Below are 16,724 nucleotides of genomic sequence, written 5' to 3'. Positions count from 1 at the left end.
GACGGCAAGTGGAGCAGCTGGGTCTTGAACCGGTGCCCACATGGGATGCTGGCATTGCAGGCAGTGGGTTTACCTGCTATACCACAGCACTGAGGGCCCTAGGTTTAAATACAAAGCCAGCATTGAGTTAGTATTAAATTATACTAAAATCAAATATGGCAAATCTCACATCTGAGTCAATTAGAATAAGACTTGATATTTCTTTAAGTATTATCTGGTCTTTGAAATATAACACCAAAAAATATATGCTGATTTTGTGGGCAAAGGAAAGAGAAGCTTGTTTTCCAGTGAGGAGGGAAACGGGAAGAGTATCTGAGGCGAGAGATCACGTACAGACGGCACTAACCAGACAGCTGCATTTGCTGTGCTCTGACATCAACGGTTTTATTAATACGCTCAGATACTTCATTATTTCACATCTTATTCAAAATGGGACTCCTACATTCATTCCACAGCTCAAATTCAACAGAAGCCTGCAGAAGAACATATCTGGGAGGCGAGAGAAGAGATCTAAATGCTACACTACAAGGGTAGCACAGCACTGCATCACAGCCTCGAGTCACAGCCAACCGCTCCCCTCAATACCCACTATACTATAAGCTCCGGAAAGGCAACTATTTCAACACATGCAGGAACAAGGCAGCTCATTCCAATCTACGCCCAGTGACCCAAGCTAGCTACCTGCCATTCCATCGGTTTTCAATGCCATGAAGAATGTAGTGGACATGAAGCCGGCTCTTCAACCCTGAACTTAAAACTCCACAAGGATGGCGTTGTTGCAAAGTGGGTAAAGTTGCCACCTGCAGTGCCAGCATACCAAATGGGCCCAGGTTCAAGCCCTGGCTGATCCACTTCTGATCCAATTAACTTCCTACTAATGTGCCTGGGAAAAGCAGCGAAGATGAAGACAGCCCAAGTATCAAGAAAATAATAAAATCCTACAACATTTGAGCCCACATGGAAGCTAATCAATGAATCTGATAAAAGCATTGCTCCTAAGCATTTCTTCTTCTTCTTTTTTTTTTTTAAGATTTATTTATTTGGAAGCCAGAATAAGAGAGGCAGAGAGAAAGTCTTCCATCTGCTAGTTCAAAACAAATGGCCACAACAGCTGGGGCTGAGCCAGGCCAAAGGCAGGAGCCTGGAACTCCATCTGGGTCTTCCGCATGGGTGCAGCACTTGGGCCATCTTCCACTGCTTTCACAGGCATCTCACTGTGGCTTAACCTGCTGCACAAGCCAGCCCAATACTGCTTCTCTCTCTCTTTTTTTTTTTTTCCAGTGCTTCTTAAAGAGCATTTCTAGCTGATTCTCCCTGAAATACACCAGGTTGAAATCTGATTACAACTCAACAGTTATGACATCTTGTTAATGTTTTTCCTTTTTTAGTGACATACAAAATAATGCACACCTGGGGCCAGCACTGTGGCACAGTAGGTTAATCCTCTGCCTGCAGCTCCTGCATCTCATATGGGCACTGGTTCTAGTGCCTGCTGCTCCTCTTCCAATCTAGCTCTCTGCCACAGCCTGGGAAAGCAGCTGAAGATGGCCCAAGTCCTTGGGCCCCTGCACCCGCATGGGGGACCTGGAAGAAGCTCCTGGCTTCAGCTCAGCTCAGCTCCAGCCATTGTGGCCAATTGGGAAGTGAACCAGAGGATGGAAGACCTCTCTCTCTCTGTCTCTCCCTCTCACAGTCTGTAACTCTACCTCTCAAATTAATAAAATCTTTAAAAAAAAGATAATAATAACGATGCACTGGACAGCTAATGCATCTTAGACTAGGATATGCTGGGCAAGCTATCAGTTGAAACATGACACAAAGCCTCTGTGCCTCAGTTTCCTCATCCGGAAAATGGAGATGATGGCTGTTGTGAGGGCCGAGCGATTTAATACTATAAAGTATTCAACAGCCTGGCACAGAGGGAGCACTGCACTGACTTAGCATTCCTCAAGCACGCTTTGGAGGTCAGGTTTTCTGTTAATGATGTCAGGCTGGACTGTCCCATCCAGACACTCACCCATCAAGTGGCAAGTACACCAGACAGTTGAATTGAGTCTTAGTTCACAGCAGTTTAACCTTTCGTAGGAAACTAACTGGCCACTGTAGGAATCAAAGCCTTAAACTTAACCTCTAAGTACACACTGGGCAGAAATTAAACCACGCTTTTCAGGTTATCGGTGTCATCATTTGGGTCAGCTGGTTAACAGCTTACCAAAATGAGCCAAACAACACTGATTTGAAACAGAAGTCCATTCTTAGTGACACTCAGAAAGCAGGGGTCTTCGTGACAAATATTAAAGACTTCTGCTTTCTAGCACAGTCTACAATCAGGGATGTATTTTTATTCTTTTCTAATGAAAGAAACACACCGCACACACAAGTAAAAAGAAAACAAAAGCACATACACAATTTTAACAAAGGACTGCTATCCAAACATTCAAATAACTCGCAGGCCAGTAAGAAATCGATCAACACTCTACAGACAGCAAGTGATGCATTCTCACAAGGAAACTGCACCTGTAATTAGAAAAATGGCAGGATAAATCACAAGAGTGACATTTCAAAAAAATTAATAAACCTAACATCATAGTGAAGACTAGGTGAACTTGTGTGCCTTGTTAGTTAGTAGAAATGTCCCTGTTTGGCTGGGGCCAGCACCATTGTGCAGTAGGTTAATCCTCCACCTGCGGCGCCAGCATCCCATACAGGCACCAGTTCTAGTCCCAGCTGCTCCTCTTCTGATCCAGCTCTCTGCTGTGGCCTGGGAAAGCAGTGAAAGACGGCCCAAGTGCTTGGGCCCCTGCACCCAGGTGAGAGACCGGAAGAAGCACCTGGCTCCTGACTTCGGATCAGCACAGCCAGCTCTGGCCATCTCGGCCATTTGGGGAGTGAACCAGCGGAAGGAAGACCTCTCTCTATCTCACTGTGACTCTACATCTGAAATAAATAAATAAAATTAAAAAAAAAAAAGAAAAAGAAATGTACCTGTTTGGAAAGCAACAAAACACAGTGATTTCATTTACAAAGACTAAAAAAAAAAAAAAAAGGCAAAACAAAACAACCTATTTGTCATACAAAAGTCTGCCCTGAAATACAAGACCAGGTATTTGAATTCTGACCGCCTTGTGAGTGCCAGAGAACACTGGGTTTCCCTGTGAGGGAGAAAGTGCTGAGAGGAACGTGGATAACTGACAGCCCCAGCTGCCTGACCCCACCAAAATCCACTGCAATACCCGCACCTTGGGAGGGCTCGTCCAGGCCACTCCCAGCAAAGAACGGAAACCAGCAGGCATCTAGGGCAGGGCTGGTCTTGCCCAGGACGCCTCTAACTCTGGCTGCAAGCTCTACCGCAGCCCGGGCTCCTGCCCCACCATTCATCACCCTTCCTTCCCCAAGGGCCCACCTACAGCTGACTGGAGGTTCTCGCAGCCCGAGTCTCCTTCCCCTCCTCTCCTGAACCTTGACAAGCATTTACTACAAATTTCTGACACATCTCACTGTCTTGGCACCTGCTTCTTAGAAAATACGAACTGCCAGAAAAATAATATAAATCAACTTCAAATTAATGAAAAAAGATGAGTGGGATCAAGGCTTCAGCTGCACCTGCAGCAAACAGGGTCTAATATTAACAGTGCTTAATCACAATGCTGATACTACTCTACTTGGATTTTTTAATTTTTACTTTTTTTAAGATTCACCTATTTATTTTTGTTTAAAAATAATTTTAATAAAAAAAAGTTGTACGTGGTCTCTGAACTACAAAACAAAGACCATCTGTTTTGGGAGATAACATCTAAACATAAGCAATGATAGCAATTATTAGGCGCCCAAATCCATGTCCAAGATTTCAGTCTCCCAGGATTTCCAGGCAGGGAAATCACTCTGAGGAGGCTCTCAGGGAAGCTGGTCCTCTGTTCAGTCGGATGGACCTGAGTGGTTTTCAGCAGGTTCTAGGGCTCCATTGTAAACTGCACATCTGCAGGCATCTTGGAAAACTGAGATGATACAGGAACTAAGCTCAGGGCCATCACCTAGGAAGCACTAGAAGTACCTAACTTTCTGGGTGTTTTTGCGAGGTGAAGCAGTGCCCAGCAGTAAGCAGGCGTGGTAAGTGTGCATCTCCCCTGTCCTCCTGTGAAGAGACTGAGTCACTCACTTCTGGAGTTCAACAGACATCTGATACTGCACTTCACTCTTGCTCTGCTTGTCCTGGTCCACAAGGTGGAGAGAGAAGAGAGCCCCTTCCCCTCGAGTGGTTACATAGTACTAAGATTCATTCATTTATCTGAGAGGCAGAGGGAGGGAGAAGACAGAGAGATCTTCCATCTGCTGGTTCACTCCCCAAATGGCTGCAACGGCCAGAGCTGGACCGGTCCAAAGCCAGGAGCTTTCTCCGGTCTCCCACGTGGGTGCAGAGGCCCAAGCACTTGGGCTATCCTCAACTGCTTTCCATTAGCAGAGAGCCTGATCGAAAGAGCAGGAGCTAGGACATGAACTGGCGCTCATATGGGATGCCAGCGTCACAGGCCACTACACCACAGTGTCAGCTCCCTTTACTTATTTTTTTTTTTTTTTTTTAAGATTAGTTATTTATTTGAAAGAGTTACAGAGAGAGAGGGAGACAGGCAGAGATCTTCCATCAAATGCCTGCAACAGACTGAGCTGGCCCAGGCCAAAGCCAAGAGCCTGGAACTCCATCTGGGACTCCTACATGGGTGGCAGGGGCCCAAGCGCTTAAGCCATCATCCTCTCTCCCAGGATGCATCAGGAGGAAGCTAGATCAGAAACAAGATAGCTAGTACTCAAACTGGCATTCCAACATAGAATGCAGATGTCCAAGCAGTGACCCAAACCATTGCACCACCACCTGCCTGGAGATTATTTTTTAAGTAACTATCTTTATACTTCCATACTACCTTACAGAGATTTTGCAGAAAGGCATATTCAAATGATACACAATAAACATCTTGTTATTTCAGTTTTACAAGCTTTAGCTCTTATTCTGGTTCTAAAACTATTTTCCCATATTACTGCTGTCAATTATTGTAGCCAGTAACAAGTCTAAAACAATAGAAGTTTTACATTTGGGGCTGGGGTTGTGGCGTATCAGATAAAGCTTAGGCATGCAAAGCGGCATCCCATATGGGCGCTAGTTTGTGTCCTGGCTACTCCACTTCTGATCTAGCTCCCTTCTTAATGGCCTGGGAAGAAAACCAGCCCAACTGTTTGGGCCCCTGTTTGAGAAACCCAGGTAAAGCTCCTGGCTTCAACCTGACACAGCACCGGCAGCTGCAGCCACCTGGGAAGTGAACCAGCAGAAGGAAGATCTACCTCTGTCTCTCTCTGGAACTCTGACTTGTGAAATGAAAAAGTCTTTAAAAAAAAGAAAAAAGTTTTACATTTGGTCACATATGACCCTAAATAAATATCTATCTTGAGATACTTCTAATGTTTACGAAATGAAAGACAATACAAATTACTTTCTCTCTTTTATCTTACTCTCAGGAGCAGGAAACCTTGGTTGAGATGGAAATCACAATTTTCTCTCCAATAACTCTGAGACAGAGAAAATAAAAAAATCTCCAAGAATTATGTCTGGTGTGTAACTTTTACTAAGATCAATACATTTTAAAAATTTGACTAATTTGAAAAAAAACAGAAGTTTTAGTGCTTACTATTAACATTTCAATGAAGTGACATCTTAAAGATTTATTGGTTGATCTGAATCGCAGACCAAGACAGAGAAAGACAGAGATTGATCAACTAACTGATCCTCTCCATCAGCTGATTCACTCCCCACGAGGTCACCAACAACCAGGTTTGGGCCAGGCCAAAGTCAGGAGCCAGGAACTCCTTCTGGTCTCCCACATGGAGGGCAGGCACCCAGGTACGTGGCTCATCTCCTGCTGCCCTCCCAGACACATTAACAAGGAGCTGGATTGGAAACAGAGCAGTCAGGACTCACACCAGCACTCCATGTGGAACGCTGGCATCACAGGCAGTGGCTTAACCTGCTGTACCACAACACCAGTCCCAGGATCAGCGTTTAATATTATTTGAAAGTATTTTTTCTCAAACATTCTAGCAAACCTTTTTTTTGGTCACAAAACTTCGTAATTTTTAAAATTTACTTATTTTTATTTGAAAGGCAGAGAGACAAACCAACACAAAGAGAGATCCTCCATCTACTAGTTCACTCAATAGCCAGGGGTGGGCTAGGCTGAAGCCAGGAATCAGAACTCCATCTGGGTCTCCCACATGAGTGGCAGGGACCCGAGTACTGAAGCTGCCACTGCTCTCTCGGGGTCTGCATCAGCAAGAAACTGAAGTTGGAAGCAAAGTTAGGACTCAAACACAGATTAGAGATGTCTTAAAGCCAGCATCAAACACCTGCCCCAAATCAACTTTAAAAGTCGACAACAGAAATCATAAAATTAAACCAGAGGTCAGGTATGTGCATTAATAAAACTTTCAGAGCATAAAACAGAAGAAATTGCTATACTGCTCCTATCCCTCTACCATTTCTAGAGTCACAAACACATTCCAAAACTGCTCGTTAGTTGTAGGAATTAACTCAGTCCAAACCACTGAACCAGCATTGGTTTCTCAGTTCCTATTTATTTAGATTTCTATGCTGCTAGACTCCCTCCCCTGGAAAGTGATTTCAGGTTCTCTTTTTTAACACAAATGGTAACTTGACAACGGGTGGAAGCTCTCTGTGTCTGGCTCTGTGTCTGGCTCCCTCTGTCTTTCAAAAAACTCAAAAAGCTTCCTAACTCAGAAGCCACTTACTGTGTGCTTCCCCGGCCCAGGGCTGCGTTCAAGCTTTCTCCTGTGCCTTCCAGGACCTGATCTGGACACGTGCGTCTCCCTCTCTGCACCTCAATGTTCTCTTGGCCTACAGGAAAGTTGTGGACTGGCTCTCTTCCAGGAAAGGACATTTACTTAAACTGTGTCAGGAACACGTAACTTAAAAACAATGATCTTCCACACTTCAGTGTAGGACTGACCTGCATTCAAGTCAGTGGCTTCATTACAAGCCAGTGTCACCACCCAGTAAAGCAGGCAATGACGGGACCACTGCCTGGCAACCTCAGTTACACGGATAACAATCAAAACAAGAATGGTGGAAAATGTTTACTCAGTACTCACTGTGTGGCAGGCACTACACTAAGAGTTTTACGTATGGCTCAGATAATTGCCTCTCTTAAGAACAGGAATTGGGGGGCTGGCGGCATGGCGCACTAGGTTAATCCTCCGCCTGCGGCGCCGGCATCCCATATGGGCACTGGTTCTAGTCCCGGTTGCTCCTCTTCCAGTCCAGCTCTCTGTTATGGCCTGGGAAAGCAGCAGAAGATGGCCCAAGTGCTTGGGCCCCTGCACCTACATGGGAAACTGGGAGGAAGCACCTGGCTCCTGGCTTCCAATTGGTGCAGCTCCAGCCACTGTGGCCATTTAAAGAGTGAGCCAGTGGAAGGAAGACCTTTCTCTCTGTCTCTCTCACTGTCTGTAACTCTACCTGTCAAATAAATAAATAAAATCTTAAAAAAAAAAAAAAAAAACAGGAACTGGGGCCGGCGCTGTGGCATAGCGGGTAAAGCTGCCAGCTGCAGTGCCGGCATCCCATGTGGGCAGTGGTTCGAGTCCTGGCTGCTCCGCTTCCTATCCAGCTCTCTGCTGTGGCCTGGGAAAGCAGAAGATGCCCAAGTCCTTGGGCCCTGTACCCACGTGGGAGACCCGGAGGAAGCTCCTGGCTTCAGATTGGCGCAGCTCCGGTCCTTGTGGCCAATTGAGGAGTGGGCCAGCAGATGGAAAACCTCTCTCTCTCTCTCTCTGCTTCTGCCTCTCTGTAACTCTGTCTTTCAAATAAATAAACCTTAAAAAAAAAAAAAAAAAAAAAAAAAAAAACTCTGTCTCTCGTGTCTTTCACTCACTCACTCACTAACTCTATTTGTCAAATAAAAAAAAAAAGGGGCCGGCGTCATGGCTCACTTGGTTAATTCTCCGCCTGCAGCACTAGCATCCCATATGGGCACCGGGTTCTAGTCCCGGCTGCTCCTCAGCCCAGCTCTCTGCTGTGCCCTGGGAGGACAGTGGAGAATGGCCCAAGTGCTGGGGGCCCGGCACCCGCGTGGGAAACCGGGAGGAAGCACCTGACTCCTGGCTTTGGATCGGTGCAGCGCCAGCCGTGGTAGCCATTTGGGGGATGAACCAGTGGAAGGAAGACCTTTCTCTATCTCTGTCAAATAAAAAAAATTTTTTTAATTAAAAAAATAAAAATAAAAAAGTTCTAGTATCTACATTTACAGATGAAGACACAATGAAATCACTGGCCTGGGGTCAGCACAAAAGGGCACTGCCAGGATGAACCAGGGTCTCACAGCTCTCAGTCCATGCACGCTCTCCTAGTCTAGTCTATATTGCCCCTAGACAGTATCCACGATGAAAAGAACCACCCATTCAAGACTGAAGAAATGAGGCGCCTGTGACAAAAGGATACTTCTACCTGTATTGCCTTCTCAGTCACACATGCAGCACAGTCTCTCCTGAGGGCCACCACTGGGTGACTCCCAACCATAATACCTAATGCAGTTGATCACTCTCAAGATTTACCATCACATGCAAGAACCCTGACCTCTCACTGGGGCGAACAATTGCCTTAAAACATGTTTAAATCACAGAGCATTTGCCAAAACCGATGACTTTTAGGATATATACAAAATAGTTCTTCACAATTAACGGAAATACAGAAATAACACGTCCGGGACCAGCGCTGTGGCACAGTGAGTTAAAGCCCCAGTCTGCAGCACCAGCATCCCATATGGACGCAGGTTTGAGTCCTGGCTGCTCTACTTCCTATCCAGCTCTCTGCTAATGCCATCTGGGAAAGCAGCAGAGGATGCCCCAGGTGCTTGGGCCCCTGCACCCAGGTGGGAGACCTAGAAGAAGCTCCTGTCTTCATACTGGCACAGCTCCGGCCGATGCAGCCATCTGGGGAGTGAACCAGAGGATGGAAGACCTTTCTCTCTGTCTCTTCCTCTCTCTGTAACTCTACCTCTCAAATAAATAAATGAAAAAAGAGAAAGAGAAAGAGAAAGAGAGAGAGAGAGAGAGAGAGAGAAAGAACAAACATGTCCAAACACCAGCGGAAACAAATGAAACACAGGTCAAGACATTCTGTTCAGAAAACTATCTCTAATACATGAAAGCAAAACACATTTTACTAATACAAGTCTAGTCTGAAGTGACAGTTAAACTGATGATAACCACAAGTTTTTAAATCTGATTAAAAATACTGGATTTCATGTTCAAGTAAAGGTTTGTTTTTTTTTTTAAAGACCATTACCTCAAAACTACTCAGCATTAACAATTTTCTTTGTTTGTATTTAAGTTTTTTTTTTTTTTTTTTTTTGACAGGCAGAGTGGACAGTGAGAGACAGAGACAGAGAGAAAGGTCTTCCTTTGCCATTGGTTCACCCTCCAATGGCCAGCGCGGCCGGCGCGCTGTGGCCAGTGCACTGCGCTGATCCAATGGCAGGAGCCAGGTACTTATTCTGGTCTCCCATGGGGTGCAGGGCCCAAGCACTTGGACCATCCTCCACTGCACTCCCGGGCCACAGCAGAGAGCTGGCCTGGAAGAGGGGCAACAGGGACAGAATCCAGCACCCTGACCGGGACTAGAACCCGGTGTGCTGGCACCGCAAGGCGGAGGATTAGCCTAGTGAGCCATGGCGCCGGCTGTATTTAAGTCTTCACTTTAGCATCAGTGAACTGATACTCAATACCAACTCAAGATAAAAGATGACATCCGAGGCCAGCGCCGGGGCTCAATAGGCTAATCCTCCACCTAGCGGCGCCGGCACACCGGGTTCTAGTCCCGGTCAGGGCGCCGGATTCTGTCCCGGTTGCCCCTCTTCCAGGCCAGCTCTCTGCTGTGGCCCGGGAAGGCAGTGGAGGATGGTCCAAGTGCTTGGGCCCTGCACCCCATGGGAGACCAGGATAAGCACCTGGCTCCTGGCTTCGGATCAGCGCGGTGCGCCGGACGTGGCGGCCATTGGAGGGTGAACCAACGGCTAAAGGAAGACCTTTCTCTCTGTCTCTCTCTCTCTCACTGTCCACTCTGCCTGTCAAAAAAAAAAAAAAAAAAGATGACATCCTAAGGGAACTTGAACAACCTTAAAACCTATCCATGCACTCCTGTATAAGACAACAGGGAGCAAGAGTGTCAGACAAGAGGCCAGTACTGTGGGTTGTGCCACATCCTGCAGTGCCAGCATCGAGTCTAGCAACCCGTTCGAGTCCTGGCTGCTCCACTTCCTTTTATTTTTTGTTAAATATTTATTTGAAAGACAGAGTTACTAAGAGAGTCAGAGACAGACAGAGAGGTCTTCCATCCACTGGTTCACTCCCCAAATGGCCGCAAAGGCTGGAGCTGGGCCAATACAAAGGCAGGAGCCTCTTCCAGGTCTCCCACATGGGTGCAGGGGCCTAAGAACTTAGGCCATCCTCTGCCGCTTTCCCAGGCTCATTAGCTGGGATTCAAACGGGTACCCACACGGGATGCCAGTGCTGCAGGCCAGGGCTTATCCATTGTACCACAGCACCGGCCCCTGCTCCAGTTCTGATACAGCTCCCTGCTAACGTGCCTGGGAAAGCAGCGGAAGATGGCCCCAGAGCCTGGGCCTCTGCACCTACATGGGAGACCTGGATTAACCTCCTGGATTCGGCCTGGCCCAGCCCAAGTAGTTGGGCAGCCATTTGGGGAGTGAATCAGCAGATGGAAGATCTCTTTCCCTGTCTCTCCTCCTTTCTCTCTGAACTCTGGCTTCCAAGTAAATAAATTTTTTTAAAAAGTGTCAAAGAAATGATCAAGGACATACACAGGCTAGGAGACTTCTCCTCCTCAAGCTTATTGCTAAGATCACAGGAAAATGCATTTTTCAAACCAAAAAATCTGCTCACTTCAAAGTAAGTGATGCTTTGCTAGTGTAGGAGAGAACTACCCAGAGGCAGGATAAAATAAGCATCCTCCTCCTGACTCTGTTCTGAGACACCAGTGACGACTTGGCACAAGGCAGACACAGTCTGGACACCACGTGACAGCTAAGCTCCAGCCCCTGTTAAAGGTACAGGGCTGGTGTTTTGTTTTGTTTTTTTAATTTTTTAAAATATTTACTTATTTTATTTGAAAGGCAGAGTTGCAGAGAGGGAGGGGAGGGGAGGGGAGGGGAGGGGGAGGGGGAGGGGAGGGGAGAGGTCTTCCATCCATGGGATCACTCCCCAGATGGCCGCAACAGCAGGAGCTGGTCTGACCTGAAGCCAGGAGCCAGAAGCATCCTCTTGGTCTCCCACACGGGTGCAGGAGCCGAAGGACTTGGGGCATCTCCGCTGCTTTCCCAGGCCATAGCAGAGTTGTATCAGAAGTGGAGCAGGTGGGGCTCGAACCAGAGCCCACATGGGATGCCAGCACTGCAGGGGACAGCCCCATCTGCTATGCCACAGCACTGGTTTTTGTTGTTTTTAAAGGTTTATTTTATTTATTTGGAAGGCAGAGTTACAGAAAGAGGAAGAGACAGAGAGAAGTCTTCCATCCACTGGTTGACTCCCCAAATGACCACAAAGGCCAGGGCTGGCAGGCCGAAGCCAGGAGCTTCTTCCGGGTCTCCCACGCGGGTGCAGGAGCCCAACACTTGGCCATCCTCCGCTGCTTCCCCAGGCCATAGCAGAGAGCTGGATTGGAAGTGGAGCAGTCAGTACTTGCACTGGCCACTGACAATTTAATCCACTATGCCACAACACTGGCCCCTGGTTTCTGTATTCAACTCGTCAAATTATCTTCCATTGTAAAAAAAAAAAAAAAAAAAAAAGATGGTATTTTAATTTCTAAGCCATGCCATATCATATTCCACTGATCTAGTCTAGGTCTTAAGACTTTAAGAACCAAATCAGCATTTCTAGGACTATGGTGCTATTCACTTCATGCGCCCGCTGTGAAGCATGACAGAATTAAAGTTTTCTAGGACTATTTAGAAGTGCCAAATGGTCTGAGCCTCAAGCATTCATTTTAAAGTGAAATAAAGTAGGGACACTGCAAACAAAACATGGTAAACTAATTATCAATTTCTTCCATTTATACATCCTTATCATATATAGTTTTTAAGAGGCAGTCGGGGCCGGTGCTATGGAATAGCAGGTAAAGCCGCCGCCGGCAGTGCCAGCATCCCATATAGGCGCCGGTTCTATTCCCAGCTGCTCCACTTCTGATCCAGCTCTCTGCTATGGCCTGGGAAAGCAGTAGAAGATGGCCCAAGTCCTTGGGCCCCTGCACCCATGTGGGAGACCAGGAAGAAGCTCCTGGCTCCTGGCTTCAGATCAGCTCAGCTCTGGCCATTGCAGCCAATTGGGGAGTGAACCAACAGATGGAAGACCTCCCCTCCCCCCTGCCTCTCCTCTCTCTGTGTAACTCTGACTTTCAAATAAATAAATAAATCTTTAAAAAAAAAAAAAAAAAAGAGAAAGGCAGTCATGTGGCACAGCAGTAAATTTACTGCCAGCAATCCCAGCATCCCATGTCCAAGTGCCTGGTTCCTGCGCTGACTACTCTGCTTCGGATTCAGCGTCTGGCTTTAAAAAAAAAAAAAAATTGTCCTAGCAGGCAGCAGGTGACGGCTGAAACACCTGGATCCCTGCCATCCACATGGGAGACTCCAAATAACTTCCTGGCTCCTGGCTTCCACCTAGCCTAGCACTGGCTATTGCAGGCACCTGGGAGTGAACTAGCAGATCAAAGATCTCTCTCGCTCTCTCATCTGAAAAAAAATGAAAAATGAATAAAAATGGGGGGATATGGCCAGCGCCGTGGCTCACTAGGCTAATCCTCCGCCTTGCGGCGTCAGCACACCAGGTTCTAGTCCCAGTCGGGGTGTCGGATTCTGTCCCGGTTGCCCCTCTTCCAGGCCAGCTCTCTGCTGTGGCCCGGGAGTGCAGTGGAGGATGGCCCAGGTCCTTGGGCCCTGCACCCCATGGGAGACCAGGAGAAGCACCTGGCTCCTGCCATCGGATCCGCACGGTGCGCTGGCCGCAGTGGCTATTGGAGGGTGAACCAACGGCAAAGAAGACCTTTCTCTCTGTCTCTTTCTCACTGTCCACTCTGCCTGTCAAAAACAAAAAACAAACAAAAAAAAAAAAAAATGGGGGGATAGCTCTGATGTGCTTCACGTTCATCTGTCTATTTTCAAATTCTCGTAAACGAGGACAAAGATACACTCAACCCTCGGTCAGGGAGAAAGCAGAGTCGCACCCTCAATTCTGCATCATTCCTCCTAACTTGACTCTTTCAGAGCCTGGCTTAAGTTCAAAGATCTAAAGAATTCTGCCACGAAACAAACCTGCTGTATCACTTCTATTCCAAAATGGCAGTCTCCTCTCCCTTAGACTGTTAAGTTAAATAACGATACACATTTTAAGAAATCACTAAAACATAGTAGTTTGGCAATTTCCAGTCATTTCTAGGAATGTCCCATTGACAAGAGAGTTTGAAACTGTTTCCTACCTGTTAAGACTCCTAGGAAAGGCGGAAACACTACTACAAGACCCACAAAGTCCACACAGCAGGGCCTTCCCAAAGTCTCACTTTCTAGAAAGGGGTCTGTGGCAAGTTGATGGCAGCACCTATTCCATCAAAAAGGCAGCGGCAATTCAACATCTACCGTTTCAAAGCTGAGCACAACTCCAAAGAAGTCAGGCTCACTGCTAGCAACTCAGAGCTAGACATCAATATTTAGATGAATGTCAGAAATCTAATTCCTGCTGCCCCATCAAATATTCCCTTTTCCTCATCTCATCCAACATACTCAACTAAAGCTTTCAAATTGAATCTAACACAAATAAAAAACTGACCAGCTTACTCAACGGTTTGTGCAAGCTGATTTTTAAAAATAGCATGACGGGGAAACTTGGGGACAAGCTCTATGTTCTGTAAAGCGAAGACAGACTTGACCTACAAAATGAAGGCAGGGTCAACTGTAACCAAGACACAGTGTGCCTCCCCTGGTGGCCAGGGACGGCGTGCAGGAGTCAGGGAATGCGGGGCAAGGGGACCCTGACTTCCCCAAGACATCAGAGGGGCTTCAAAGGGGGAGACCAACCTGGCCGTAGACTGCGTAACCCCAAGAGATTCAAGTCAACAAACAAAAACTTAGAAAGCAGACTTGGGTAAAGTCACGGTTTCCAATGTCCAAGGGCCCCCCAGGGACCCCTATGGATTTCCACTTCCAAGCACACCCAGAGTTTAGCACCTTAGTAACAGCTGAAGAGCAACCGCCTTTTTCAAGGACGAAATCCTTGCAATTTCCTGCAGTTTTGTTTCCAAGGAAAAGCACTTTTTTTTTTTTTTTTTAATAATCCTGGGGTAGAACCCACACAGAGAATCTCCCGCTCCAGACCCCCAACCGGGAAGACAGTCCAGCCGCAGATTCTCTGCATCTCTGAGACGCACCCTGCGCCCTCCCGCACGGTCGCTGTGCAACACCCTTTAGAGACGCGCTCAGAAAGACAGGCCGGATCCCAGGCACTAAAATCCGACGAATTCCTTTGTCTGATTGGATTTTTTCCTGTACCACTTTAAATGTGCTTCCACACAAAACGGAGCAGAGGAAGTACACGTTCCATTCCAGGGTGCAGGCACTGCTCGTAGGTGGAACCATTTATTAGACTCCAGCTTCTGACGGCTCTCTCCTCTCAACCCCTCCCCCTCCCTTCCCCAAAAAGAGATAAAGGAAATGCACGCACGTTCACAAATAGGTCCTCACACCCGACTGCCGCGCGCGAGCCTCCCTGCCCGGGCAAGCGCCCTCTGGAAAGCACTTTCACGAACGGATTCCGGGGGCCGGGGGCCGCAGGAGCTGGCAGGCAGCGGGGGGCGTCTGGCGAGCGCTGGGAGAGGGGTCTCGCGGCCCCCCAGCTCCCCGGGCGCTGCCACTGCGACGCCCGGCCCCGGAGAGGCGCGGCTCACCTGGGCGCGGGGACCCCGCTCACCTGCGCCCCGGAGCCCGGGAGCCGCCCCCACCCCACCCCCCGCCCCCCAGCTCGCAGGCGCCTCCCGTGCGCACGGGCACGTCCGCGGGCCACGCGTGTGCGTGTGCGTGCGTGTCCCCGTCCCCGCCCGCCCCCCGACGGCAGGGCAGACACACAAAAAGAAAGTTGGCGACGGGCGCCCCCCGCCCTCTCGCGCCCCGCGGGCCCCGCTCCGGGCGGCCGGCCGCTACTCACCGGGGTCGAAGTCGGGCACGGCCGCCTGGTACTGGGGTCCGACCCGCATGCCGCCGCCACCTGCGGGGAAGCAGAGAGGGCGGTGAGCGCCGGCGGCCGGCGGCCGGCGGCCGGCGGGCGGGCGGGCGGGCGCGGGGCGGCTGCCACCTACCGTGCTCCTCGTCGCTCGACGAGCCCGAGCTGCCTTCCTCCCAGGAGTTGCTGCCGCTGTTGCCATTGGGCGCCGCGGCCGCCAAACTTTTATTCTGGCCATTATTGGGGGCGGCGGCGGCCGAGGCGGCCGCGGCGGCTGAGGCGGCCGAGGCGGCGGCGGCTGAGGCGGCGGCGGCCGAGGCGGCGGCTGAGGCGGCCGCGTTGTTCCTCCCTCTGCGCTTCCCGGAGACCTCAGGGCCCTTCTCCACCATGGCCGGCATCGGCGGGGGCCGGGGCCCGGCCGAAGTGGCGGGGACCCGCGGCTCCGAGGAGCGCGGCCGGGGCGGGGGGAGGGGGCGCGGGCCGGGCGCGGGCCGGGCGGGCGCGGCGGCAGCCCCTCGGCGCGAGCTGAAGCTCAGGAGGCCCAGGCGGGCGGAGTGCGGAGCCGCCTCAAGCCCCCGGCGCCGATCCGAGCGCAACTTTGGCTCTCATCGGCGGCCGCACTTGACTGGCTCCAACTACTCCGGGAGCCGCGGGCGGGGAGGGGTGGGGGCGGGGCCTGCGCGGGCCGGGGGAGGGCCGCGCGCAGCCTAACGCGGCGCGCGAGGCCCCGCCCCCGCGCGCTCCCATTGGCGCGCTCCGTGCGACGGAGACGTCGAGCGGCGGCGGGGTTGGCCGCGCGCGCCCGTCCGTCCGGGCCCCGGGGCGGGCGCACGCGGAGGGGGAGGCCCCGGGCTTCCGCTGGCCGGGTTCGGTAGACGCGTATCGCCCACTGTACGTGGTTCGAGGTTTGCAATCTCCTACGCCCCATGATCCATCTCTCCAGGCAATAGCGAGGAGTTGGCGGCCCTCCCCGCCCCCGCCCCCCGCCCGCGGCCCCCGGCCCGGCCCCGCGTGCGCCTCCCGCGGCCTCTGCCCCCGCCTGCCCCGCAGGAGCCCCCGGCCGCGCGCGGCCGGCCTGCAGAAGTCGGAACACGCCGAGCGGAGGACGGGCGTGCACACGAGGCGGGACTACTTTCCGCTCGCGCGGAGGACTACACCGCAGTTTGAATGGATGCATACAAAGAGGGGAAACTAATTGGGAGAAACTAATTGCGCCCCCGCCTCTCTCGCGGGGCTGGGGGTGTGCCGGGGCCGGGGGACGAGGTGCGAGGGGACAGGCCCCCGGGGGCGGCCTCCCTGCAGACGAGGGCGGCGGTGCGGCAGCCCGGGGTCCCGGGGCTGGGCGCTCCCTGGGTGGGTGGGGGGCGCCCCCGGGAGGCCCTGGGGGCCCCGCGACTCCGGGGCGCGGGGTTCCAGTCCGACCCGTCTGGGGGCCGAGC

The 16,724-nt window shown here is 50.6% G+C and overlaps 1 protein-coding gene across 2 annotated transcripts in view; it reads right to left on the bottom strand.

Annotated features, from left to right (window-relative positions):
* RCOR1 (REST corepressor 1) overlaps nucleotides 1-15,950 on the bottom strand; it is a 100,674-nt gene extending 84,724 nt beyond the window's left edge. Inside the window, exons 1-2 of one of the 2 annotated variants that reach the window (XM_051834874.3) lie at nucleotides 15,422-15,950; nucleotides 15,271-15,330 (exon numbers count right to left, since the gene is read on the bottom strand). In XM_051834874.3, the coding sequence (XP_051690834.3) occupies nucleotides 15,271-15,330; nucleotides 15,422-15,683 (322 nt within the window). In that variant the 5' untranslated portion in view covers nucleotides 15,684-15,950. Of the gene's footprint in view, nucleotides 1-14,790; nucleotides 14,816-15,270; nucleotides 15,331-15,421 lie in introns of those variants that run through there. The other variant, XM_089322744.1, reaches the window with a different exon arrangement.
* Between the last annotated feature and the right edge of the window lie 774 nt (nucleotides 15,951-16,724).

The sequence above is a fragment of the Oryctolagus cuniculus genome, chromosome 20, assembly GCF_051225735.1.
Source record: "Oryctolagus cuniculus isolate XC-2025 breed Fujian yellow rabbit chromosome 20, ASM5122573v1, whole genome shotgun sequence".
NCBI lineage: Eukaryota > Metazoa > Chordata > Mammalia > Lagomorpha > Leporidae > Oryctolagus > Oryctolagus cuniculus.
Note: the sequence above shows the minus strand (reverse complement) of the source record. Positions and strands in the feature narration are given on the sequence as shown.